Genomic DNA, 27,999 nt, shown 5'->3' on the forward strand with positions numbered 1-27,999 from the left:
CGGGACACTAGGAGGGTGATCCGCTATATACCGCTTCCTGCCTCTGAGCGGCGCTGTTGAGCGGTGATGAATAATGCTAATTGTTTCGCCGGCCTACATTATTGTATGAGTGAGTCATTGTACCATATTTACTGAGCATTCTTGTCCGGTCCTTCTCTATTGTTGCCGTCTCCGGTTCTGTACTCTGCAGTGTCTTGAGTGAATCAAATCAAAGCATTGGAGCACGTATGTTATTTTTCCAGTAGTGTTTCGGTAACGGGACGGAGTGACGTTGAAATACGCTATGTCTGGAACTCCGACTAAATCTGGGAATCCACTGATGGCCAAGATGAAAAAGGACGAATCTTTTCTGGGTAAATTAGGAGGGACGCTGGGACGAAAGAAGAAAGCTAAAGAAGGTATGTTGGTCAGATATCGGTATGGGGTTACAATGAAGCTGATAATGAATGAAGCCGATCACTTTTTTCCCTGTTGTGTGTGCTACTCCTCATGGTGCTATAATAACATTCCCTATCAAAACGGCCAGGCCAGCAAGCGAAAAGAGAAATGCATGTGGCTATGAGTTTTCCTATATTCTCTTGTGTTTGAGAAAAGCTGTACACGTACGCTGTCCCGTCGTTGCGCCGTTAATGGAAAAGGCACATTGTCCCCCCATGAGGTAATGGTCATAAATAGAGGGCTGACAGCTGTCTGGCATGGTGGGCTTCTAAAGATGAAGCATACGGGAAATATTTATGCTCAAAGTGCTAGGTCTGTTACCCAAACTCTGATCACTCAAACCACATAGTTACTGTGGGTTTCACTATTTATTTCTAGCCCTATATCTAGAGCTGACAGTAGCCTACGTTGTAAATGATTCAGCATATATGTTTTCAGATTATTCTGATATACTTGTCTGAGTCGTCCGAGTGGGCAACTGCTGCTTTGTGTGTGTGTGTGTGTGTGTGTGTGTGTGTGTGTGTGTGTGTGTGTGTGTGTGTGTGTGTGTGTGTGTGTGTGTGTGTGTGTGTGTGTGTGTGTGTGGGGGGGAAACACACACACACACACACACACACACACACACACACACACACACACACACACACACACACACACACACTTTGACGACTGGGTTTACAGTCTGAGAGCCATGTGTTTGCTGTCATTCACGAAAGGGACCACCCCGTGCATGTTAATGACTTAAGGGCCCCCAATAGCTAAATTAATTGTGTGCCATGGTGGTCTTTAACTTTAGGAGCGGATGAGGCCTTCTAGGTCTGTACAAATCAGCAGGGCTTGCGTGTTGGACTTCGAATTGATCAATACACCAATGTTGGGTTAAATCAAACATAACGGTTCCCTAAAGTAAACCTTTAGACTGTTTGTTTTTGGTATCAGGGGGGAAACACAGAGAAAGCACATGGTTGTGGTTTCAGTCGCTCTTGGGTGTGGTGGATATTGGATTATATCTTGAGGGTCACGCTCAACTGACATTGGAGTTGCAGTCTTTAGTGAAATTTAATAAAATAATTCAGATTTTTTTTTTCGTAAAAACAGGTTTGGTCCAGTTGTTGATGCTTCGTCTTGTCTAATACCACTAAATATAGCCTACTATTAGCCTCGGTAGTAATTATTATTATTCCATTATTTTATTTGTCTTTGACTGTCACAACAGGGCGTCTACTGAAGCCTATTGGGGCCTCGGACGCCCCCTGCTGGATTATGTGGGCGACGATTACCAGTCTTCTCTCAGTTACTTCTCTTCAAGTGTGAAGTCCAGGTCAATGTGATTCATTGCAGATATCTCTCCATTGGAGGGGTGAGGGTTAGCTTTACTTTTTGTCAGGGACGGTAGTATTGTAGCAACCTGTTAACAAGCCTCTTCCTGGAACTGGGGGGACTGAGCTATTGTCTGTGTGTGTACTGAATAATGTATTCATTATTGGGCTTGTACAATGTGAAAATGCTTTGACAGTTTCATACCACAATGTCGTCCCATAATGACATAATTTCCAGATGAATAACTGAACAATGACCAAAGAAACACAGACTACAATAACAATACCATGCTACAATGCTTTCAAAATGGAGGCCCTATAGAAAAGATAATAATAATATAATATAATCTTCCTTTAAAAATGAACACTAGTTACATGGAGAGATGAACAAGGCATATATGCCATATATATTTTTCTTTTTTACATATTCTGTTAGGAGGCTAGTTAGTGGTTATCAGTCTAATGGACAGTTTATAAGATAAACCCTACAGACAGGAACCCCAATTCAAACCCAAAGCCTTTAGCTCGATTAAAATGGAAGTAAAACCTTTTATCCAGAGACCCAGTTAATAGAGAGTGATGCATTCATATAATGTCAGCCTTTCTAAAAATGTCTCTGGAGCTTTTTGTGTGTCCACTGATAAAGTGAGAGGAAGTGTGTCTATGTCCTAATCAGCCTAAGACGAGACTCATAAGTTAAGTTGACATGCGCAAGTCATTTTCCAAGAAGCCTTATTAGAAGTCGTTTCACTCATCCAGCAAATAGAAAGCCTACGAGGATGGATATTGAGCATGGTAAGTTTTATAATCTTTTCTTCTTGCTATAAATTACCATTATATCGTGATATATGATTTCACAGAATTGGGTTATTTATATTTATATCACCAAAAATTTATGACAAATATTATTCATAAACAATGCGTGCATTATTCATATCTGATTCTTTATTCGTCTTTTTGGTACACTTATTGAGCAGATACTTCCATCCAGAGTGCTGCACAGTGTATGTAATGTTTATAGAAACATGTCTTTGGTTAGGTCTGTTGGAGTCTCTGGGGATTCAAACCTAGAACCCTTTGGCTGGGAGTTTACCCCTAGCGTGCCCTGACCCCTGACCCATTTAAACTCCAGTGAGTGGGTCCTGGCCTTCCTCCCCTGAATTCCTTCTCTGCCCTCCCTGTTAAACGTGTCCCGGGACCCCGCTCCCCACTCGTTCCCCTCCCAGGTGACTCCTGGGCGTAAACATCCACCATGTCTGGCTCCATGTCCGATATGAACCCTGCTGGGACGTGTGTCTGTCCGTCCGCCCCCCCCCCCACTGAGGATAGTTAGGGTCTCGCGTATGCTACTCACCACAGACTGGCTGCGGTATAAATACTCAGCCCTATATCTGCCAGGCTCCATCTTCTCCGTACTCTCGGCTTTATTTTTACCCCACCCTGTGTTGTATGTCGCAGTACCCCCCCCCCCCCCCCCCAGCTACAGCCAGGATCACCAGATTTCTATCTTTTTATCCGGACGTTCAATGTTTATGGTAGAAACCAGATTAAGATTGTTGTGCTTCTTCCTTGGGCGCTCTGTGTGTGTGTGTGTTTTTGTGGTTCTGTGCTTGTGAACTTGTGTGTGTGTGTGTGTGCGTGGGCTCCTGTGTGGGTGTGTGTTTGCTTGTGCGTGTGTGTGTGTTTATGTCTATGTGTGTGTTTGCGTGCGCGTGTGTGTGTGTGTGTACACGTGTGTGAGGTTTTGTGTGCGTGCACCACGTGTGTGTGTTCTGCCAGCCCGCCCATGCGGCAGGCAGTTGTTATATGACGGAGCTGCTTGGTCTGTTTAATTGCTCTAAGTACTACAGCACACAGCTCCACGGATGTCTGCGACGGGGGCCTGCCGGCAATTTACGACGGCGACTCGGTTCCAGGGGTCACGATTGAATTTGTATAATTCTGTTAAAAGCTCTAAGCATCGCAGTGCGATTGATCGTCCTGTGAAGGACCAATCAGGTTAACGGCGCCTGCATGTGCTCATTCTCAAAGCAGGGTATTATGTTGAGGAGGAACCTGACATGTTTTTAGCAACTGGGAGAAAAGGGTAAATGACCAAAGGGTAAGACAAAATATCAAATAGATCGGCGCTCCATTCCTCAGTAGGATAGTTCTAATATAGTAATAGTTTTTAATTATAGGAAGACTTCTGATATGTCACTAAAAAAAAGTCTAGCAGGTGTATAGCAGTTACACACACACACACACACACACACACACAAACGCACACACACACACACACACACACACACACACACACACACACACACAAACGCACACACGCACACAGACACACACACACTGTCTGTAGGTTTTTTTCTCGTGTCCTGTCGTCAGCTTGTCCAGTAGACCACATTCATTGTGTGTGTGTGTGTGTGTGTGTGTTTGTTTGTTTGTGTGTGTCTGTATTCACTAAATCTCATCTACTTTAATGAGAAATGAGAAGGGAGTGAAAAGACACACACACACACACACACACACACACACACACACACACACACACACACACTTCCTTCAGCTTGTAACCGGACCGTGGAGGTGGAGTAGGGGAGGGTGGGTTTGTGACAGAAATACACACGTGACGACTCCCCCGTAGCCACCGGTCAGACCCACCGTCTGCAGCCAACACACGTATATACACACACACACACACACACACACACACACACACACACACACACACACACATGCTTTCACAGACTCCCACTCACACATACAAGCACCCTACGGCTTTAGCTGACTTTAACTGTCCGGAGAGACTAGCAGTGCCGCGGGCTAAGCGTGGATCATGGCAGGGCTCCTGTGTGGCACTAAGAGGAAGAAGCAAGGTAGTGTTGACCTTTGGTTTTTAACAGGTTTCTGGATTATTGTTCGCGCAGAGGAACTTCAGAGAGATGATCGGGGAGGCATCAGTTGTGTGCGCTGTTACCTTATGACTGAGGTGACTGTTCAAAGCGGTTGAGAACTCGTATTGTTGTTTGGTGTGAGAGAAGGACAGCGCGTCTCTCAGGGTGATTTGAGCGATGGGAAATGGGACTTTAAAAGAGCCGTCGTCAAAAAGAATGAGACACGATGCAGGTGATCGGCTAGATTTATAACATGATAGGAGGTATTGGTGCCTCAAAATACTTAAGATCTACAGGTCTTGTGCTGGGAGTCATTCTACTGCATATTGTCAAATCTGTGTGAGATATTATATTATGTTGGTGTTTTATAATATGTAGGCCTACACTGTTTACACATTATATGCGATAAGATCATAGATACATACATTCCAAAGTAGGTCTGGCATAGCACAGCAGAGTACCGAACAGCAGCATCAGATTCACTATCTCTCTCCCGGATGGATGAGTCAGAGGAAAAAGATGGACAATTATGATGAATCAGTTTCTCTACTTTGATCATAAAGGGAATGCTGATGAGCAGGGAGGTGAGATGGGACTGTAGCCTGCTACTGGCCTGCTCCGCTCCCCCCCCCCCCCTCTGGGAACACTGAATCATAACAGAAGTGTGCATGGACAGCATTTCCCCCCACGGTATCGGGACCGTCTGGTTTGGGTTTAGTGCCTGGCCTGGGTTTATGCTGCAGTGTGCGCACTGGTTATCGCCTTATCACTTCCACTGGAAGAAGGGAAAAAAATGAGGGGTGAAATTGAGGTCGATAGAAACATCCCTCTGGCTGAGTGTATTTTTCTCATATTTGGCCACCAGTGACTTTCACGATTTTTTTATTTTTTTTTTACATCATGAAGAATTCGGGAGCATAGGAGTATTTTATTATTTTTGTAGTGTACTAGTAGTAATGTTTTTTTGGTCATTGTTATGTTGTTAATCGTTCAATGATTTGTCATTATGGTACATGGGTGTGGTTGACACTGCCACAGTGTTTCTCATGGGAGGTTTTAATGAGCCTAGGTAATAGAATAGCCAGTATTGAGCATTGACAACAAAGAAATCCCATCATGCATTCGTATGTACAGGCCCTATACAGACAATGTCATACGCACTTTCACGGACCGAAATGTCAATAAAACAAGATGGCTACAGGGGCATTAGAGTGCATCCCCAAGCTTTCTCAAAAACACACACACACACACACACACACACACATATAAATATACACTCACACACATACACAAACAAACACACACAAATAATCGAAAGGGAATGATGAGAGGAAAAGGACCATTAGAGGAATAGAGAGAGAGAGAGAGAGAGAGAGAGAGAGAGAGAGAGAGAGAGAGAGAGAGAGAGAGAGAGAGAGAGAGAGAGAGAGAGAGAGAGAGAGAGAGAGAGAGAGAGAGAGAGAGAGAGAGAGAGAGAGACAGAGAGAGAGAGAGAGAGAGAGAGAGAGAGAGAGGGGGGAGAAATGCCTCCCTAGAGGTTCCAACCTTCCCTCTCCCTCCTCCCCACCGTACCAGGCAAACACATTCCCAGAAAATGCCCCATCATGACATGACTGTCCCATGTTCACCACCGTTGTCTGCCTGTGGGCTAGCAGCGTTGCTTTGTGTAGTGCCTTGTTTTAACAAGCGGAAGAGTAAAACATTGGGGCAGGGGAGGGTGCCTGGTTTGAGCTGTTCGTTGGAATCTTACATCACTCAGTACCAACGGACTCAAGTATTGCAATAATAATTGGGTCATAACATGAGTGACTAACTTATATTATCGGTCGTACTTGGGAAACACTGTGGGGCCTATAAGGAAAGTTAATCCCTGTGTTACAGCCCTGTTATTAAATACCTTTTTTGTGTGTATATATTGTGTGTGTGTGTGCCTGCGTGTGTGTGCGTGCGTGTGTGTGTATGTGTGTGTGCTTGCGTGCGTGTGTGCGTGTGTATGTGTGTGTGTGTGCTTGCATGCGTGTGTGTATGTCGTCTCCCCAGTGAGTGATCTCCATGAGGAGGGGAAGAATGCCATCAACGCTCCCCTGCTGCCGTCCAGCATCGAGATCCACCCTGAAGACACGCTGATGGGTACGCACACACACACACAACTTCAAACACACGGACAAAAACACTCAGGTTGCCGTTAGCAACGTGGACGTGACAGTGTGCAGTGAGGAAGGATAACAGTTAAAAGAACAGATGAAACTTCAAACACACACACACACACACACACACACACACACACACACACACACACACACACACACACACACAAACAAAAACACTCAGGTTGCCATTAGCAACGTGGACGTGACCTGGGTTGGCCACTGTGCGGTACTGGAGGAGCAGGAAGTGAAAGTGGTTGGAGAGAGAGGACGACGCCCTCCGTCACCCTAAGAGCCACCAGGGTTTGTGTGTGTGTGTGTGTGTGTGTGTGTGTGTGTGTGTGTGTGTGTGAGGGGGGGGTGGTTTTATGGGTGTGGGTGTGAGGGATACTGTTATTATGTAATGGGAGTGTCACAATGTGCATGTATGAAGCACTGTAGATCATGTTGAAATTAAGTTTTTATTTTTGTGTGTGGAATAACAAATCCCAGATATGTCCTTTTCTGAAGTATGCTTTTAATTAGTTTGAAAGGAAAAGATATTAAGCTTGCCTCGTCTTCATATTGTGTTTGTGTTTTTTTTTTACATATTAGGCAATTATATATCAGAATGCTCTCCTCTTATTACTTTCTCTCAGGCAGTGTGTGTGTGTGTGTGTGTGTGTGTGTGTGTGTGTGTGTGTGTGTGTGTGTGTGTGTGTGTGTGTGTGTGTGTGTGTGTGTGCTTGAAGTTTCATCTGTTCTTTTAACTGTTATCCTTCCTCACTGCACACAATTTTGTATTGCTAGTAGGATAGAGGTATATTTTTTATAAAATATATAATGTAGTGCTTTTCGTCAACTTTTTCATCCCATGTATTTATATTATTGTATCTTGTTATCCTTTTAATGTTTGATCCCATGTTTAGATTTTATTGTGTCTTGTTTAGCTTTGTAGTATTTATTGTTCTCACCTGCCCAGGGACTACGGGTGGAAAATAGCAGTTTGCTAAAACCTGGTACAATGCATCTCTCCTTGCTCTAAACAAGGTAAATGTTTCTTTTGGACATTGTCCCTTTTCAAATAAAGTTACATTACATTACTGTCTTCATCAGAGGAGAACGCTGAGAGAGTTATGCTCGACCCAACGTCGAGGGAAACCCACAAGTTCAAAGATCTTCTCAAGGTATCTATTCTACCACCAAATACTTATTTTCAAGTCGCAATCTCAAAGATTTTTATGGACTTAAACGTCTGTTGTGGCACTATCTATCACTGAATGAGGTAACACAATGGTGATGGAGCAAATGGCCCACTGATGAAAGCCCTGATGAAAGTATTATGAAGGTTATAAACTGGTTGTCGGTGGCAACAGAGTTGGGACATTTCGTCATTTCAATGGGGAACTGATTATTTTTTTTAGTAATACTATGACAATTCTTAATATCATTAATACCACAAATTGCTTCCCAAAGAAGCTATTCACAATTTTTTTTACTTTTACTTCCCTTATGGAAGTTGATTGGGGTTTCATATAGACAGTGTTATATTATAATCTTTGTGTGTGTGTGTGTGTGTATGTGTGTGTGTGTGTGTGTGTGTGCGTGCGTGTGTGCCTGCTTGTGTGTATGCATGTGTGTGCGTGCATGCGTGTGTGTGTGTTTCTATGTGTGCGTTCGTGTGTACGTGTGCATGCGTGTTTTCGCATGTGTGTGTGTGTGTGTGTGTGTGTGTGTGTGTATGCGTTTACGTGTGCATGTGTGTGTGTGCGCCTGTGTGTGTGTGTGTGCGTGTGTGTGTTTGTGTGTGTGTGCGTGTTTTCGCATGCCTGTGTGTGCACATGTGTGTGCGCGTGCCTGTGTGTGCGTGTGCGTGTGTGTGTGTGTGTGTGTGTGTGTGTGTGTGTGTGTGTGTGTGTGTGTGTGTGTGTGTGTGTGTGTGTGTGTGCGTGTGTGTGTGTGTGTGCGCGTGCCTGTGCCTGTGTGTGTGTGTGTGTGTGTGTTTGTGTGTGTGTGCGTGCCCAGGTCCTGATAGACTGGATCAACAGTGAGCTGGAGGAGGACAGGATCATAGTGAAGGATCTGGAGGAAGACTGCTATGACGGACAGGTGCTCCAGAAGCTGTTTGGTGAGCATCAGACTGCGTCGCCATCCTCTCAGTGGCTAAATAGTCTTTTGTTTCATCCTGTTTGTTGACTTGATTTAACATTAAACAACACCTCTCCTTTGGCCACTGTGTGACAGACTGAATGCATCCATTATTCACACATCCTGACGGTGTGACTAACTGAGATCCGGGGGCTCTTCTCGTGTTGTGCCCACCCATGGAAACTGACTCATATCAGGGACTGCTTCCTTTTGCTCTGTGTCTCCTTATAGCACCGCTTCCTCCCTCTCCTGTTGTTGCTGATTCTCTTCTTTTTTTTTAACATTTTGTCGCTCCGAGTCAAACATACATATGTGCGGTATCTAATTATTTTCGGATTTACTTTACAAGCGTGATTGTGTTCATCGCGGTCAGATCTGGTCTAAATACATCTCTCTCTTTCTCTCGCCCACACTGATGGAATTGTTCTGCTATGATTGTTTCCTCAATGTCTCTCTCCTTCTCTCTCACGTCCTCTGCTCTTTCTCTCATTGTTTCCTCTCTCTCTCTCTCTCTTGTCTTCATGTGTCCCTCTCAATTTCTCCTTTTATCATTGTTCTCGCTCTCTCGCTCTCTTTTCCTCTCTTCCCACCACCTCTATCCCCCTCGTCGCATCTTCCGCCTCCCTCTCTCTCTCCCCCTCTCTCCTCCCCTCTCTCTCTCCCCCTCTCTCCTCCCCTCTCTCTCTCCCTCTCTCTCCTCCCCACCCTCTCTCACCTCTCCCCTACCTCTTTCTACCCCCCCCTCTCTCCTTCCATCTCTCTCTCCCCCTTCATCTCCCTCCTCTCTCTCTTTCCCCTCCCCCTTCCTCCCTCCCTCTTTCCCGTCCTCTCTCCCCCTCCCCTTCCCCTGTCTCCCTCTCTCTCCCTGCTCTCTCTCTTTCCTCTAACCCTCCCCCCTCCCTCTCTCCCCTCTCCCCAACCTCCCTTTCTCCCCCCTTTCTCCTCCCCACTCTCTCTCCCCCTTGGTCTCCCTCCTGTCTCTCTTTCTCCTCACCCTTCCTCCCTCCCTCTCTCTCCTTCCATCTCTCTCTCCCTTTTCCCCTCCCTTCTCTCTCTCTTTCCCCTCACCCTTCCTTCCTCCCTCCCTCTCACTCCCCCTCTATCCCTCTCTCTCCCCCCTCACAGAGAAGCTGTCGGGCAGGAAGCTGAACGTGGCGGAGGTGACCCAGTCAGAGATCGTCCAGAAGCAGAAGCTGCTGACGGTGCTGGAGGCGGTCAACCTGCTGCTGAGGCCCCACGGCTGGCCCATCGAGTGGAGCGTTGACTGTCAGTATTAACCCCAACCCTAACCCTCAGTATTAACCCTAACCCTCAGCATGAGGCCTAACCCTAACCCTCAGCATGAGGCCTATCCCTAACCCCCAGTATTAGGCCTAACCCTAACCCTAACCCCCAGTATTAGGCCTAACCCTAACCCCCAGTATTAGGCCTAACCCTAACCCCCAGTATTAGGCCTAACCCTAACCCATCCAGTGGACTGTCAGTATAAGGCCTCTAACCCGTCTAGTGCATGAAAGTCTTCTAAATCCAACCCGGGCAGGCGATATATATATATATATATATATATATATATATATATATATATGTAAGGGATAATGTATAGAACGCCGGTCATTATCGAGAAAATAAGCCCCGACAGGGCGAACAGGACACCGACGCGCAGCGGAGGTGTCTTGCTGCGCCATGAAGGGGCTTATTTTTATATAATATATATATATATATATAATAAAAAAAAATTGTATATCTATGTCTTTGTATTTGTACTTTATTTTTTCCTGAAATTTTATACTGATATTTAAAATGTGTGATGCTTAGAATGTAACCCCTGCCTCCTCCATGGCTGAGTTAATTACAAAAATTCTGACAATTCCCTCGAATAAGCTCAATGTTTTGCATGTTAAACCGAAGTACCCGGTATGTGGCTATGGTCGTTGTGTTGCGTCTGTGGTGTTGTGGTGGTGAAGCACGAGGTGACACCCCCCCCTTGTGGCCTGTTCCCACAGCCATCCATTCCAAGAACCTGGTGGCCATCGTGTTCCTGCTGGTCTCCCTGGCCATGCACTTCCAGGCCCCCATCAGACTCCCAGAACACGTGTCCGTACAGGTGGTGGTGGTCAAGGTAAGACCTAACCTGACCACTAACCTGACCTCCAACCTGACCTCCAACCTGACCACTAACCTGACCTCCAACCTGACCTCCAACCTGACCTCCAACCTGACCTCCAACCTGACCTCCAACCTGACCACTAACCTGACCTCCAACCTGACCTCCAACCTGACCTCCAACCTGACCTCCAACCTGACCTCCAACCTGACCTCCAACCTGACCTCCAACTTGACCTCCAACCTGACCTCCAACCTGACCTCCAACCTGACCTCCAACCTGACCTCCTCACTTAGCTGTCTTCTATCGTAAGTCCTTGTCCACCGGCCAAACTTTTCATTGTTTATTTTGCGGACAATGGATTAATTTTGCTGACCATGATTGTTTCACAGCAGGCGATGAAGCATCACTTCTCCATAGAAAAAATTGCTGAGCATGATGGTTGACCTTTAATCCAATAAGCATCCATGCATGGAAGTTGGAATAACAAAAGGGGAGAAATTTGGAGGGGGAGCCATGAATGACTGGTGCGGGATCAGTGAGTGAAGGGAGAGAGGCTGAGGACAGTGGACAGCAAAAAGAAAGCAGACACAATTTCCCCAAAACTTTGTATTTTCTCCTATGGAAAACGATAAATAACACCCAGCGATTTGCAACAAATTCACTATTTTTGGCACCATGCAGAACTTAGACACATCATCCAAATATGCCACCTCTGCATCTGGGACAGATTCCAGGAGTTGGTATCGGTGCTGAGAAGATGCTCCCAAATGTCAAAATGGGATATTGTTTTTTTATCGTATGACAACCTTTTTAAACAGTGACACAGTGGTAGGTATATCAGTGGTTTATAAGTTGTCATAGATATAGACCAGAGGTTTCAGTATCTGAAAGTTGGGTGCTTTTCAATAAGCAAACGACAGCCTCAGGATTTCTGAGGTTATGCAAGGGTTCACAAAACGAATATTCTGTCTTAATTTGATTCTGCCCTCTTACTTTCTGTTCCATCCATGCTTTTGTGTTTTACTAAATCGCTTTTCCTGTGATCTTCGTCTGAGCAGAAAAAGGACGGACTCTTGCAGACAGGTCATATCACAAAGGAGCTGACCACCACCACAGAGTAAGTGGATTTCTATGGACATGTGACACTTCTAAAATGGAGTCGATCTGTTGAATTGGTTGGTTACAGTTCTCTGAAGTGATGCTTGGAGAGAGTTAAGTGGCTGCCATATAGTGACTACACTTCAAGTGTTCAACACTGAAACATTTAAAATATGCGTCACCATCACCCACAGTAAGATGTTAATAATTATATTCCCCATTAGCCTGTTGTAAGGTTGAATGTACAACAAAACTTTACATTGTCGCGCTTACATTGTACCAAAACAAAATAAAATGAATCATAAAACGTCTTTTGTTCCTTCCTTTTTTCCCAGAATGATGATGGGTAGATTTGGTGAGTACCCGCCATCTGTTCAACGGTCTGTGCATTACTAAGTTGAATATCATTGTTCTTCTGTTGATTACTCATACACATATTTGTCATCGCAGAGAGAGATGCGTTCGACACTTTGCTGGATCACGCACCTGACAAGCTCAACGTTGTGAAAACGGTAAAGAAAAATAAATCATTGTTGTGTGTCCAGTCTGAGCTATACATCTTTAATATGGTTTTGGTCATTTATTTTAATTATAATGTATTTCGCACTTTTGCCCCTAGTCTCTCATCACCTTTGTCAACAAACACTTGAACAAGCTGAACCTTGAAGTAACAGAGCTGGAAACGCAGGTAGGCCTTTTAATTTAATGTGTACCGTGCTCTCTCCCAAGTATTTAAATGAACTCAATGGAGACTCAATACTGTTTAAATATACTGCTGCAGCTTTCGTGCTCATCTCTCTCTCTCTCTCTCTCTCTCTCTCTCTCTCTCTCTCTCTCTCTCTCTCTCTCTCTCTCTCTCTCTCTCTCTCTCTCTCTCTCTCTCTCTCTCTCTCTCTCTCTCTCTCTCTCTCTCTCTCTCTCTCTCCATCTCTCTCCATCTCTCTCCCTCTCCCTCTCTCTCTCTCTGTGTCTCTCGGCCCTGCCTAGTTTGCAGATGGTGTTTACTTGGTTCTGCTGATGGGTCTTCTGGAGGATTACTTTGTGCCTCTCTACAATTTCTTCCTCACCCCCGAGAGCTTTGAACAGAAGGTGAATAATTGATGTTTGTTAAGTCTGTTTACGCATATTTAAAAGTTAATAATGTATATCAATCTGTGTAATGACGTGGTGATGGAGCTTTGTCTTGCCTCCTGATAGGTGCACAATGTGGCGTTTGCCTTTGAACTCATGCAGGATGGAGGACTGAAGAAGCCAAAGGCCAGACCAGAAGGTATGTTGCGTCCCGATATCTTCATTGTTGTCGTTTCCACTATGTTTTGTTATTGATAATATGACATAATCGGAAGAAAAGTCTAATAAAAAGTTAACTTGTTAGTGTTACGTAGGATTATTTGATTATTAATATATTATCGATAGCTTATCGAGAGAGATCGATCCAAATTGTGAGTTCTATCCAGTATTGCGAATGTCCATACTTGCCAGTAGATGGCGGTGTTGCATCTTCTGTGACTGGGTCGCAGTGAATCCTCTGTAATGCTCACATTTCTAACTGAAATAATCTGTGGATTTTACCTGAAGTCAAGGTATGACTTTAAGTTAACACATCTTCTGCTTTGATCCTGCTACGGATCAAAGGCTTTATCGGCTCACACTCAATAATGCAATGAAATGACTTGTACCCACTTGGCGAAGTATCTCTAAATACCCAGAGAATTAGTATTACTTGAATGAAGTTGGGTAACAATACTATTTATGCAGTGTACATAAGTGCATTGTGCATTGTTTTTTGCCATAACAGAAAATATTCAGCATCATACGTCAAGTTTGTTCTGATTTTAAAATTAAAATGTTTGAGACTTTAAATGCAAAGGAAGGGGTTACATTTTACTGTTGAGCTATTCACCACCAGGGTGCAGACCTGTGAAGTGAGATTCCCAGACTAGTCATTATCCAAAATGTCACCCTTGGCAACAGGTCAACGTGCATAAAGAGCAGTTAACCCGGGCTGTCTGTCTGCCCTGGCTCACCCCGTACAGTCACGTTAAATGGGAAAGTGTAATCAGCCAATCACTAGGCTGATGAATATGTACACGACATTGAGCAAGGTCACTGATGAGATCTTGATTATCTCTGAATCTCCCTGCCAGGATATTGCACTTCCGCTAGATTGCTGAGGCACTTTTTAATGGAAAACCCGTCCACTTCATTTACATCTTAACCGATAGAGTGCATCGGCCCACGGTTCTTTCATGAAAGAGTTGGTTTAGCACTACTTTTCTCCATCATCATGGACAAGGTCATGCAATTAGTTTTTTTTGTGATGTATATGTGTTTGTTTGTGAGCTGCTCATGAATAGACTGGTTGGTTTGGCGACGAAATACCAAATGATTTGCCATTCTCTGAGCCATCACCCATAGTTACAATGCTGCCTCACTAACATTTGTTTTATCCTCAAATCACATTCGCTAGTTCCCTTTCATTTGAATTGTCCAAACAACTTTTCATCCCAAACCAATTTTAGATGTTCATCACTTATTTTATACCAAAAACAAGTCCTTACCTGTCTTTGGACGTCCACCTCCCTGTCTGTCCCTCCGTCCCGTCACAGATGTGGTGAACCTGAACCTGAAGTCGACGCTCAGAGTCCTGTACAACCTCTTCACCAATTACAAGAACTCAGACTGACACCAGCTGCCGTAGACCCCGCCCTAACGAGGATGACACTGTTCTGTGCCTGTACCAATTACATCACTTCCTGTCGTCCGACGGGCGGCAAAACAAGAACGGCTGGGAGGAGAAGAAAAACAGAAAACGTAGCGCTAGTTTGGATTGGAAAAAACCCTCGGGAGACGATGACCTCTCGGAACATCTCTGGTTTACGTTGAGGCTTTTCCCAAATGTCACCGTTTATTTATTCCTTCCTGGTAGTGAGGAAATGTCTTCTGTGACATTCAGCCTTGGTCTATAAATATATCGCGATGACAGCAGAAAGTATGAAGCCTGAAAGTTTTGACTAAATAACACTGATTGTACTTTATTTTTTAAAGAAATACAACTATTAACCCACACTGCTGTATGTCGAGACAGTGTAAAGGGCTGCACACTCGGTCTCACAAATGTACTTTTATATTCTTATCGCCAATTACTACTGCCTTATTTATATACATATATATATATATATAAAATATATATAATATTACTCTGCTTTAAAACAAATAGATCAACAAAGTTGAGACGATTTCCGATGCTATCTAGGCCATACCGCTGGCTGAAGCTACATGTGCTATCAGTGTAATCATGGATTTATAATGAGAGGAGCTATACTGTACGTTCTCTCCCTGTACATGCCGAGACACTGTCAGCGCATCTCCTCATTGGTTCGGCTCCTTTCCCTTACAAGTCCCAGCTCAGGGCCCTGGCCTCTTTCTGGTCCTCTGAGGCTCTGCCAAGTCAGGAGAGCCGTGATATGACACAGCCTTTACTTTACAGCCAGCTCTGCTTCCTACTGAGGATTAATTATGGAGAACCAGGAGAGAGACAGAGAATGAACCAAATGCCTGTTGGACTTGCTTCAAGCAGCCGGCTCACGCCTGTGCTTATTTATCTGTGTAAAAAAAGGAATAAACGTCTGAATTTCACCAAAGTGTGAATTGAATTTCTTTCGTTTGTCGTTTGCGTGCACGGCTGAATTAAGTGTCGTTTGGACCATCCGCTTCCTTCCTGTCTGGGCTAAGCCGAAGATATTAGGGGTTTATTTCAGGCCTCTATTTTCATCCCTTGGTCAAAAGAGTTACCATGGTAACCTTGCTGTTATCCAAAGTGCCCCTTCGTCTGGATAATGGGTGGTCCTCATCCCCCCCCCCCCCCCCCCCCCCCCACATCCACCCTGGCCACTTTTTTCTTCCCCATCTTCTGCTGAGGAGGAGACTAGTACAGCAGATACACGGAACATGTGTTTTGTTGTGTTCCCCCCCCCCCCGCCCCCCCTCCTCCTCCTGCCCCTCTCTCCTTCTCCTCTCTCCTCCTCTCCTCCTCTCCTCCCAGTCTAGTTGAAAATTGGATATCTCTAGGCGGCAGACAACAGCAAATTGTTGCAGCCAATCTCACACGGAGACGGCTGCGGCGAGGCCTGATTGCTGACGGCTAGCTGGCGTCACGTCCCCGCGCCTCCACGCCCACCCCCCTGCCGGAGTGTGTTTTCTCAAACCTCACGTCGGTGTGCGACGCTCCCGAACAGAAATGCCGAATCTGTTCTCTGTCCATTTTATCGAAGTTTCGGCCACCTCAACACGTTGAGCATACGCACACACACACGTAGGATGTAATGAACGCACACCTGGAGACGTGTTGTGCGTTTGATTTAGTTTCACTTCTCAACGCTTGATGTCGATTTCAGAAATACCTGCAAGAAACATTCAATAGAAACAACACACTAAATCCACTCCACAGTGACAGCACACAGTTTCGGCATGAGAAGAAAAACAACCAGACATGTTGAAAAAGGAAGTTCTCAGTTCCCCATAACCACATCCTTTCATTCGTCCTCGTGTTTGTGTGTTTGTGTGTGTGTGTGTGTGTGTGTGTGTGTGTGTGTGTGTGTGTGTGTGTGTGTGTGTGTGTGTGTCGGTGTGTGTGTGTGTGTGTGTGTGTGTGTGTGTGTGTGTTTGTGGTTGTCTGTCACGAATTGACACCTTCCTTTGTGACCAAATGAGTTTTGAATCGAGCACAGTCAAAGCAGCTTTGTTGCATTGAGTACAGAACACTACTGTGTGTGTCTCTGTGTGTTTGTGGGAGAAGGGAGTTGTTGTTCTGATCTGATTGGTCCTCATTGGATATAGAAGCCCAGCTGAAGAGGAATCATCACGTTCATACTGTCCTCAGTTGGGTACTGGAGGTAAGCGTGTTACTAAGTGTGTTGTTGCCCTGTTTGGCAGTCACTACCGTCAATTTAACACCAGCAAAGAAACACACACACACACACACACACACACACACACACACATACCCTCCCCACACACACACAGACACACACAGACACACGCGCACAAACAGAATGGATCAATATTTGTTGGACTTGATTCAAGTTGCTGGCTCATGACTGTGCTGATGTATCAGTGTAAAGAAATAAATGTCTGATATTTCCACGCACACACCCAAATCAATTCGGTCAATTTGTTGCAATTCAGTTTGACGTGTTCGGTGTCTCTCACATTGAAGGGTTTATGTGTTTTGGCGTGACACATGATCAGACTTCGGGGCTGAATTTAGAAAGGCTGTGTTGTCATAACTCATCCTCAAAGTCTAATATAAAACAAAAGAGGAAGTGACCAAACTGATACACTTCCTTTGATGAGATAAGTCATCGTGGCCATTGCTGGGGACTTGTAGAAGCCCGAGATGCCAACTTCTACACCACAGTACCATGGCAGAATAAGACACCTGTGAAGACTACTTTAATTTAAGCAACACCTTTCTCTTTCCCCCGCCACAGTCATTTTCATTCTTTTTTAAAAAAAAATGAAAGCCAGCATCATTACTTTTGTCCCAAGGTGTCGGCACCCCCACAGACTCCACAGAACAGACGCCACCCAGTACAGCGAATCGATCGGGTATCTCGCAATACCTCGGCTGACCGAGGAGAGTGATGGCCACGGACGTCTTCAGTAACCCTAGGGAGGAGGACCCTCTGGACGTCGCCTTGTTCCAGGGTACTTATACTGCTATCACTCACTCATATAACAATGTTATATCATATGCAGTATGTATGTGGTTCTCTCTTGTAAGGAAGGAGTTCTTTCTGAAGGGCCCATGCTTAGAATGTATACACTCAGGTTATTGCAACCATGAGTTTTGGATAAAGATATATCAAAATACATTAATACATACATACCTTTGATGCTATTTTTCAGACGCTGGTCACACCTTTGTGTTGATAACAGTTATATCATCGTAAAAATGTTTTCTCTTCAAATGCAAAAAAAAGGTGGAATAGATTTTCGAGCAGAAGTCTGGGTGACCAACTCTCGAGGGAATAGAAGTAAACAAATGGGTGTTGTGTTTTCACTCACCCACACAGGAGAGAGGAGGAAGATTATTCAGCCCACGTCTCTTCTAGACCCTAAAGTTGAAAAGCTGAAGGATGTAAGCTGAGACGCCGTTGCTCCCCTTCAAGGTCGTCTCGTTTCAACAGAAAGAGGATCCTGCTTCTGAACGTCTGTCTACACTTTGCTATAAAGACAGGTCGACGTTACGGGATACATGAAGGCACAAACACAAACATCCCTGAGCACTTTACGGCGAGGGCCATGATGTTAATCGCTGCTCTGTAAATATTCCTTCAGTGCCTTTATTTATGAAGGAGAGACTGAGTTACACTTTCCGTCGTGTTATGTTTGATGTGATGCATGGAGAGATAGTGCGGGGATGGTTTCAAATATGAATGCAGCTATTTAATAGAGGTGATGGCTGACCGATCATAGACTACAGATTACAGACATGTTATGGCCTACGAAGCCATAGTGTTGGAAATGCTTGGATGGATAAAGATATGGAAGAGAATAGGATCGATATTTTCCTATTAATTGGGTTAATTTAAGTTTTATTCATATTTAGTTGGTAAATATGGATGAAAGATCAGTAGGAGTGTGAGGTATGTTGTTACAATTTACTTTTCATCGTTTAGCAAATGGTTTCATCCAAAGCGACTTCCATGAGGTTCATTTGGATTCAGGTCATTATTAAGATGGAAGGGTTAGTATGCATCTTATTCAAGGATGTGATTGGGATTCAACCCCAGAACACTTTGGCTGGGAGTCAACCAATAGACTCTCTTTATTATTATTATATGTTATGGCATAATAGCTATGCAGTGTTAATAAGCGTTACCATTGTCCTGGTGGCCCTGTCAGGTGTTGACGAGCTGGATCAACAAAACCCTTACACCGGACCACATCGTGGTGCAGAGTCTGGACGAGGACCTGTTCGATGGCCTGGTCCTGCATCACCTGCTGGGTGAGAGGCACGCACTCACACACACACAGAAACAAAAACACACACACACACACACACACACACACACAAACAGACACACACAAAGACACACACACAGACAAACACAGTCAGCCACACAGACATAGGCATGCAGACATGCTCGCACACAAACATACACATACACACACAGACACGCACACACACACACACACACCGAGACACGCACGCACACACACACACATACACACATATGAGTAGTTTTCCAACCGCATGTTAGTGTTTTGATGTTCATTTCTTAGTCTATGATTACAAATCTTTGGCATTTCTATTTAATTATTCCAACGTAAAAATAGCCGAAAAATTGGCAATACATGAACATCTCCCTCAAATGGTTTCGTTACTCACAACACTAACACGAAAATGTTTGATGTTTAGGTTGGGGAAAATATCTTTCAACATTCTAAAGATGATTTGTTTGTGTTATCCTTGTGTATGTATCCACAACTACGCATTACTTAAATCCTAAATGCTGTTTAATTCCTGCGTTATTTCACAGCCTTTAGCTCCGTCATGTTGTTGTTGTTCTTACTTTGTAGCCAGGCTAGCTGGTGTGAGTCTGTCCGTGGATGAGATAGCAGTCACAGCTGCAGCTCAGATACACAAGCTGGGGGTGGTCTTGGAAGAAGTGAACAAAAGACTTGGGCTAACAGACGACGCACTGGCCAAGTGGAATGTCCAACGTGAGTCATGTCCACTTTCTGTTTTATATGTTATCCAAATGTTAAAACAAATAGGACATGAGACAGTACAGTACACCCACTTTTTTTTTCTCCAAGCAAACACTTGAGTGCAAAACTGGCTTACTTCAAATGCACCATAGTAACAACCCAGATCCCTTTATTATGGAAACAAAATGTATTAAAATGTAACACAAAAAAGTAATCCTGAAAAGTAAACCTAAAAAAGTAATCCAAACAAAGTATCCAAAATAGTAATAAAAAGAAATACAAGAAAAAGTAGGCTAAGTAAAAAAGTGATTTAAAAAAAGTAAACCCAAAAAGTAATCCAAAAAAGTAATCCTGAAAGAGCAATCGAAAAATATTATCAGAAAAAGGAATCCGCACCTTTGGACTTTTTTTTTAATCATTTCCTAGTTGAGCTAGAAGGGAACACTTAGCCTAGTTAAAAAAGGGAAACACACAGTCTTCCCTATAACTGTGACACATAGTTTTTCCTATTATAATCCGAAAAGATTCTGTAGTTTTCCCTTCTTGAGATGCGTGGTCCCGTTTATCATCCCAAGAGATTTGGAGTGGATTCACTCCAAACTGCTCGGGAAGAATTATCTGGACGCCCCCGATCGGCGTACCGCCGCGCATCGCGGGAAAAGTCGCTGGGTTCAGGCGCTGTGTGTGTATCACCTTTCGTGACTGCGTGCAAACTTTATGATTATAATAATAGCCTAATATACGGATTGTTTTATGAGCCGTATTCATAACATTGCCTGAGCTGTGGAGTTCGTCATTGGAGTGAATAAACATTATTTGTTAGGACACTCATGGATTGATCACTCCTATGAATGCAAATGTCCTGAGTACGGCTCTAATTTGGCAGAGGCCACGGGGCACATTGAAGCTGCACAACGATCCTTCCATAGTTAATGGGGAGAGATACTTCGCAAATATAAACAACGCCTTGCTCAATGTTTTGTTAAAATGTGCAATTTTAGATAACACACTGCAATTTTTTTTGTGGTTTTAAAATACAGATGACATTTAACAATCTCTCAATGATTATTAGTATACATTATGTTTCTGCCATCCACATAAAAGGATTTCTCAGATTCAAGCCTGCTTCTTGTTGTTTAAACACCAGTCATCCACAACAAAGACCTCCTGGCCACTATTCATCTGCTGGTTACCATGGTGAGGCACTTCCAGCCCGATCTGGCTCTGCCTCCCAACGTGAAGGTGGAGGTGGTTCTGGTGGAGGTGAGTTTGCTCGGGTGTGTGTGCCAGCTCTGTCTCCGCTCATCATGGGTAAATAAATCACAGTGGGTGAATAATCTGGTTGATATTGCATATTGATATTGGATCATCTACCATTGTGCGTGTGTGCGTGTGCGTGTGTGCGTGTGTGCGTGTGCGCGTGTGCGTGTGCGCGTGTGCGTGTGTGTGTGTGTGTGTGTGTGTGTGCAGGTCACTAAAACCGGAATCAAATCAGACATACAGAGCGAGGATCTAACAGAGGAAAGGTCAGTAAAAAAACACGAAATCTCAATACATGCAGATATTCTCTACTAAATCAATGACTTGACATCGATTTTTTGACATGGTCTTCACTTTTACAGCAGGCCAAGCCTGCAGTCCCCCAACAGTTCAAGCGGTGAGCAATTAACAGCCTTCACGCTGACGATTTTTACCGCAATTAGCCAACGATGGGTCGAACGTACGTGTCATCCGGTTTCTGACGCACTATTGGCTGTCTGTTCACAAAGGGGAGGATCCTATAGAGAAACTCCTGACGCTTGACGCCCACAAGATCCTGTTGGCCAAGACGGTAATCAAGAGAGAGAGAGAGAGAGAGAGAGAGCGAGAGAGAGCGTGAGAGCGAGTGAGAGAGAGCGTGAGAGTGAGAGGGTTTGTATTATCAATAATCTCCCACTCCCCTCTCCCTCCTCCCAGTCCATCGTCAACTTTGTCAATCAGAACATGTCAAGTATGGGCCTGCAGGTGGCAGACTTGGACACACAGGTAAACAACCACGACAACAACAGATCCCCAACCAAACACAGCATATGGGCCCCCTTGAGCAAAATGACCTCCCTGGTTTCAAACCAGCAGAATCTGCATTCAGTGTTGACTTGTAGAATGCGTCTCCTAAAAGACTCAATAAATAATAACAGAATTCTTCATCTGTGTGGATTTCATTGCTGCGCTTTGCATCACCTCCTCTGACTACAATACAATCACGTCAGAGGCTGGTGGATTATGTGTGTGTGTGTGTTCTAGTTTTCAGATGGGGTGATTCTGCTGCTGTTGATTGGCCAGTTGGAAGGCTTCTTCATCCCACTCGGTGACTTCCACCTCTCCCCTGCCAATCACGCTGAGATGGTATGCAGGGCGACACAGACACCAAACATGAAATATAGGTCATATGGGACATAGTGGTGGTAGAATACAGCTGCTCCCAACTGAGGTGTTGTCATTGTGCCTGAAGGATGGAGTGCAGGTATTTAATATTTCATAAAGGTTTTGGTTCAGTTCATTTTACTCGTTCCTGGTAGGGAAAATACACATGTTTGCAAGGAGTGACAGCTGATCTCAGCTCTACTGATCAGATCAATTTGATTGATTCTCATGAATGATCAGTAATTGATTTGGCTACGTTAATGATCACAGCCAAATCCCAGCATCTTGCTTTGAATGTGTGTGACCTTTTCAAGAAGGTTTAATCCTCATGCATTGTATATCTTTATCTTACCATCTTGCTAGTGGCTTGCCAATATCTATGCTCTCTAACAGAAATAAATGAGCTAAATCCCTTCTGACTGAATGCAGGTTCATAACGTCACTCTGGCCTGTGACTTTCTCCTGGACATCGGCCTCAATGTCCCCAATATTGACCCAGAAGGTGAGTGCCGCAGTATCGTTGCACTGAACCGTTTCTTGTCTCTTATTTTTGGATATCATACGCCCCAAAACCCCTTGGACTCACCCTGTGGGGCGTGGAGGACTAAACTAGCTGAAAAGAGACCCCTTATCCCCACTATTTCGAGTATTTACCTGTGTGTGTTACGGAGATGTGCCGGAGTGGTGTTCACAAGGTGGAGGATAGGAAAGGGCTGACAGCTCATCTCCTGTGCTGGGAGGGGGGTGAGGAGGATCTGGGGGCGTATGGTAGGGGGGGGGGGGGGGGAGGGGATTGCAGTGGGTGGAATGAGAATGAGGCAGGGGGAGCGTGTGATTGGCCGGGTCGGGGGGTCAGCTTCATTCATTAGACGGTACGCGGCTGTCATGCACGAAAACACACACCGGGATTTAACCTTTCCATTATTGCCATTGCTGGATGTCTGTGTGTGGTCCACGTGTAGGTGTGTGTACGTGTATGTGTGTGTTGAATCCAATGTATGTGAGTCTGTGCCTGTGTGTGTGAGAGCCATGTCCAATTTCTATTAAGGTTTGTTTGTGAGTGTCTAGCTTAATGTGTGTGTGTGTGTGTGTGTGTGTGTGTGTGTGTGTGTGTGTGTGTGTGTGTGTGTGTGTGTGTGTGTGTGTGTGTGTGTGTGTGTGTGTGTGTGTGTGTGTGTGTGTGTGTGTGTGTGTGTGTGTGTGTGTGTGTGTGTGTCTGCTGCATGCGTGTCTGTCTGAGAACGGGCTTCTATACAGAAGCCTTGAATATCACTCATACACAAACTATATTTATCCTGCACTCCGTAGTAATCTGATAAGAGCCTTTTTCTAATTATTGTAATGATGTGGACACAAATTGAGGAAAGACTAAGATTAGAAGACTAAGATTAGAAGACTGATTGGGGGTGAATGAGCCAGTGAGTGAAGGTGTAAATCAGTCTGCAAGTAAACATCTACTGACATTGCAGGTGAATACGCCGTTCACACAGATTGCACCATCCACAACTAAACACTCCGATATCCATTAATCTGCCCGTGCATGATTCAGCTTTATGTTTAGCTTAAGTGATTTGAAACAAAGTAAAAAGTAGCTGCTCTGCCTTATCAACTCCGACCTGTAATTGAAGAATAAAGCTTTAACATGATAACTGTTAGTTCAACCCCCGGCAAACTTCATTTAGGAACGAGCCAGGAGCTAATTAAATGTGTTTTTAGTGTCTTTTTAATTACCAGCGTAATCTCTTCTGTGGAATGAGGAATCCCAGAATGCAAAGCTCGACGCGCGCACACTCTGCACATTAATTAGGTTAACTTGGTGCGCGAGTCCATCTTGATGTCACCTTTATTCAGTTAACATTGTGCGGGGGCGTGGGAGGGGGGCGTTAGAGAGTATTTTGGACTAGGACACGTTGATTAGATTTGGCGCTATTATTATCGCTGTCCCTTGATCTATGACCTCTTTTATATAATCTGTATGTCGGTCGCCCTTCAGTAGAAGCACCAGGGTCCTGTTGCTGAGAGAGAGAGAGAGAGAGAGAGAGAGAGAGAGAGAGAGAGAGAGAGAGAGAGAGAGAGAGAGAGAGAGAGAGAGAGAGAGAGAGAGAGAGAGAGAGAGAGAGAGAGAGAGAGAGAGAGAGAGAGAGAGAGAGAGAGAGAGAGAGAGAGAGAGAGAGAGAGAGAGAGAGAGAGAGAGAGAAATAGAGCACATGTTTACACTGGCATGTGTGCCCTCAACTGATACAGGAAGGGGTTTGTGTTGCATTCATTTCTTCACACACATGGATGTTTTGGAGGCATGAAAACACACTGTGCTGTGTGTGGGGGGAACAGTGAGACAAGTGTTTCCTTCATCTCACCGATGGTCATGTGCTTTGTGATGTTCCCTCTTCCTCTACGCCATGTTGGAGGATTCCAGATACCATCTCAGCATCTCCACACATCCCCAGTCAGTTTCTTATCCGGCTTACTGTTACGAATTGTGATATTGATTTTGCCGTGCATACACACATACATGTGTACTAAATAAATATCACTTGACAAATTAACTAAAGAGCATCCATTTCATGCTGTCTGTGTTTATATATTCCGGCTTGGCTTGATTGTGTTCTAAACGCTTCTAACCAGAATATAGTACAAAGATTGATTGGATAGGCCAATGATACGCTCAGCCAATCAGATTTGAACATATAGATTCGTAGACAGCACATATCAAGCTATATACGGAGAGTGCATGCTCACGCGCAAGTGATATAATTGAATTGTACGAGGTAGCCAAATCCTAAAAGAATCCCTAAATGGCTTCTGCTGATCTTGTGACAGACATCATCTCGAGGGACGTCGGTGCCACCTTGAAGGTCCTGTACGCCCTGTTCAGGAGACACAAGGGGAAACATGGGGAATCAGCGGCGAGCGCTCAGAAATGAAAAGATGAAGACGGGGTATGTTGCTGTCGATCATGATCACTAGTCACACATATTCCTCCATTGGATCTTGAAGTGAATTGAAAGAAATTCTTCCAACTTCTCTTTAATGCCCATTGTCTTTCTTTTTTCGCAGACACAAAGTAAAACAAATTAAATGCATTGCATGGCAACTTACATGAACATACTGCTGATGTTTTGATTCAGGAATAAATATCTCAATATATATATATATATATATATATATATGTATATATGTGTTTCTGTTGAATTTCTTCCTTGATATCTGTCAATTATTTCAATGAAGTGCCGAACGTATTACATGATAGATTTCCAGTGTCTGATAACAATGGCCCAATACTGAGGGAGAAAGAGAGAGAAATAGATAAAAGACAGCTTGACAGGCATTTGGAAGATAAATGTTTTTGGCCTGAAGTATTCTCTTGTTCATCATGGGAATGTATTCTCTCGAAAAGGACAAAGGTTGCTTTTCTCCTTGCTTAAGGTTGACCGTCCAATTTACCAACCTTGAACAGTGAATAATTTCAAATGGCTGTCATGACCCCAGGTTTTCAATCTTGAATATAGGACTTTTTTTTTACAGGGCTGTACCTAGCATGCATCACAATTATTGTTGAACTAGACTTGGTGTTAAGTTTAAGAAGGCTAAGCCACTTATATTTCTGCCTTGATGAGGATGATCCCTCATTTCTAAAATAAACGGAATAACCTTGTAAAATGTTGAATATAAAAACCTTATATGATGACATAATTACAGTAAGCCTTCAGGAATGAACTACTATTTGTGCCCGAGAAATGTTACTGCGACAGAACCCATGATTCACAACAGGAACAGCTTGTCCCCAATGCTTCCTACTACATCTTCAACAGACGCTGATATTGAGTGCTATGGAACTGCGCACTCGGCTATACTTGGCTTACTCAGGGTTGAACCCTACACTGGACACGAGGTCAAAGCAAACGATGACCTCACTAACCAAGGACTAAAAAACTCACTTCTCTGTCTCACCTCAGCGAGTCTGAGTGGTTAGATGAGTGCATGAATGTGTTATTTATGTAACCGAAGCGTCCATGATGTTAGCGTCAATGGAGTGCATGCCTTGTGTGTGTGGTTGTGTGTGTTTGTGTGTAACACCCGCAAGATCATGTTGGCCTTTTGTTCCAGTGTAACAAAGGCATTTCCGTTGTCAAGCTCAGTGTCGCATTGTAAGGTCTGTGGCCAGGCAGGAGTACAAAGAAAAAAGGAAACCAGGGGAGACCAGTGATGCTGTGGATAGAATCTGGGCTCCAGCAATCCTACCATGCTGTAGCAGGACCTCAGACAACGAGCCTGGGCCGGAAACCAGAAACCTCAGAAGGGGAATTCATTGCCTATTACAGATGCCCACCTCCCAACAACATAATCGGTTCAAACTAATGCAAAATGAAAGAAAGTGAAACTCTGCATTCCCCCAGATTTGAGCTTGTCTGTCCTCAGGCAACAGATTTTTACATTAGTCTGATTTGTGTGACTACTGTACGGCTGTATGACTACTGTATGGTATGATTATTGTATAGGTAGCTGCTAAAAGGTGAATTCATTCCAGCTCTAGAAATGGGCATGACAAGGTTTTAATGACTCCTATTATTGTGTGTATTGAGTATTATCATATGTATAATGGCAGCCCCATTCACACACGCACGCAAACATTCTTGTCCGCAAACAGGAATTCAATAAAAGGTTGACCGCAGGATGAGTTGCTCCATCATAAAAGCTTATTTTCTTAACAACGATCTTGCGTCACATAGACAGGCTATATTGAAAATACCATTCAGTGTTGCTCAAGCCCAACTGCAATAAACTGATGCAATATTTGCCCCGATGTGTGTGTGTGTGTGTGTGTATGTGCGTGAAAGCCTCTAGCGGTGCAGCCGGGGGGTACAGTGCTAACCGTACCACAGTGTTTATGTTTATGCTACTGGAACAGTTGCATCGGCGCTCACTAGTGCCTTGCGGTCTTGCCATTTCCTCTTCTGCTGCTGCCGAGTCCTTTGATGCCGCGGCGCTGCACTCTGGCAGGTGTGGCATTCACTGGGACGACGTGCTCTGCTCTGAGGATCCGCACTTTAAGGTTTTAGGATGTTTTTGGTACTTTAAGCTGTAAGGAACGTAGAAGGCCAACAATCTATTGGATGCATGAGCATTTTAATGACATACAAGCTATTTAAGGGGATCAAATGTATGGACTGTAAAATGGAAAATAGAAGATATTGACACAAATATATGTTGTGTGTATGCAATTTACAACGAATGCACAAAGGCTGTATGTTAACATATTCAATAGGATACAGACACAATTTTTCCTTTGAATCTCTTTGAAGTGCGGTCCATCCATCAATTACACAGTGAAGTGCACAGCAGCTCCTCGTGAATGGACTGGATCTCACAGGAACATTAAGAGCCACTTAAGGGGCACAGTGTCCAGCATTAGCGGATCTAATGTGGACTAGCGGCCTAATAGCATATAAATGGCGGAATGTTTGTCAGGACGCCGCTCCTGCTGATTCTTGAATAACAAGCAGATGTGGATATCAGGACAAATGAGCGCTAGGTTTTAGTCTCAGAAATGCCGCTGTGGGGTTTGGCCTTCTGGGAGAAATGGCTAAATGAAAGAAATGTGTCGGCAGAAGGGGTGGTTGTTAAAGGACTATACCGGTCTGGGTGATCAAACCATGGTAGCCGTCTCTCTTGGCTTCGCTAGAACATCTTTTCAGATGAACAACAAATCCTGCTGACGAGCATTTGGCAAGAACGCGCCTGCCGAATGAAAATCA

At 44.3% G+C, this 27,999-nt stretch overlaps 2 protein-coding genes across 5 annotated transcripts; both read left to right on the forward strand.

The window, feature by feature from the left end:
- Window positions 1-42: 42 nt before the first annotated feature.
- On the forward strand, window positions 43-15,765 carry parvb (parvin, beta). Of its 3 annotated transcripts, none has more exons than XM_060060378.1 (13): window positions 43-398; window positions 6,683-6,772; window positions 7,885-7,955; window positions 8,794-8,896; window positions 10,042-10,182; window positions 10,920-11,035; window positions 12,082-12,140; window positions 12,457-12,476; window positions 12,572-12,633; window positions 12,741-12,809; window positions 13,109-13,210; window positions 13,319-13,391; window positions 14,731-15,765. In XM_060060378.1, exons 1-13 carry the CDS (start codon window positions 284-286, stop codon window positions 14,805-14,807), a joined length of 1,098 nt encoding a protein of 365 aa, XP_059916361.1. In that variant the 5' UTR covers window positions 43-283; the 3' UTR covers window positions 14,808-15,765. The 3 variants fall into 3 exon arrangements, with proteins under 3 accessions (XP_059916361.1, XP_059916363.1, XP_059916362.1); XM_060060380.1 differs by lacking the exon at window positions 43-398 and adding an exon at window positions 2,428-2,552; XM_060060379.1 differs by lacking the exon at window positions 43-398 and adding an exon at window positions 4,407-4,624.
- Window positions 15,766-16,787: 1,022 nt separating this feature from the next.
- Window positions 16,788-27,047, forward strand: parvg (parvin, gamma). 2 transcript variants are annotated; one of them, XM_060060396.1, is made up of 14 exons: window positions 16,788-17,016; window positions 17,672-17,830; window positions 18,199-18,263; window positions 19,031-19,133; window positions 19,709-19,852; window positions 20,988-21,103; window positions 21,311-21,366; window positions 21,472-21,497; window positions 21,610-21,671; window positions 21,797-21,865; window positions 22,124-22,225; window positions 22,673-22,745; window positions 25,064-25,182; window positions 25,301-27,047. In XM_060060396.1, exons 2-13 carry the CDS (start codon window positions 17,767-17,769, stop codon window positions 25,165-25,167), a joined length of 984 nt encoding a protein of 327 aa, XP_059916379.1. In that variant the 5' UTR covers window positions 16,788-17,016; window positions 17,672-17,766; the 3' UTR covers window positions 25,168-25,182; window positions 25,301-27,047. The 2 variants fall into 2 exon arrangements, with proteins under 2 accessions (XP_059916379.1, XP_059916380.1); XM_060060397.1 differs by having other exon boundaries at window positions 16,789-17,016; window positions 26,397-27,047.
- Window positions 27,048-27,999: the final 952 nt, after the last annotated feature.

The sequence above is a fragment of the Gadus macrocephalus genome, chromosome 9, assembly GCF_031168955.1.
Source record: "Gadus macrocephalus chromosome 9, ASM3116895v1".
Taxonomy (NCBI): Eukaryota; Metazoa; Chordata; class Actinopteri; order Gadiformes; family Gadidae; genus Gadus; species Gadus macrocephalus.

Excerpts from the sequence above, each read along its gene's own strand:
- parvg (XM_060060396.1), top strand. The coding sequence starts at position 17,767 with ATGGCCACGGACGTCTTCAGTAACCCTAGGGAGGAGGACCCTCTGGAC. Across the intron at positions 18,264-19,030 it reads AAGTTGAAAAGCTGAAGGAT|GTGTTGACGAGCTGGATCAA; the intron begins GTAAGCTGAGAC and ends TGGCCCTGTCAG. Across the intron at positions 21,672-21,796 it reads AGATCCTGTTGGCCAAGACG|TCCATCGTCAACTTTGTCAA; the intron begins GTAATCAAGAGA and ends CCCTCCTCCCAG.
- parvb (XM_060060378.1), top strand. The coding sequence starts at position 284 with ATGTCTGGAACTCCGACTAAATCTGGGAATCCACTGATGGCCAAGATG. Across the intron at positions 12,477-12,571 it reads AATGATGATGGGTAGATTTG|AGAGAGATGCGTTCGACACT; the intron begins GTGAGTACCCGC and ends TTGTCATCGCAG. Across the intron at positions 12,634-12,740 it reads AGCTCAACGTTGTGAAAACG|TCTCTCATCACCTTTGTCAA; the intron begins GTAAAGAAAAAT and ends TTTTGCCCCTAG.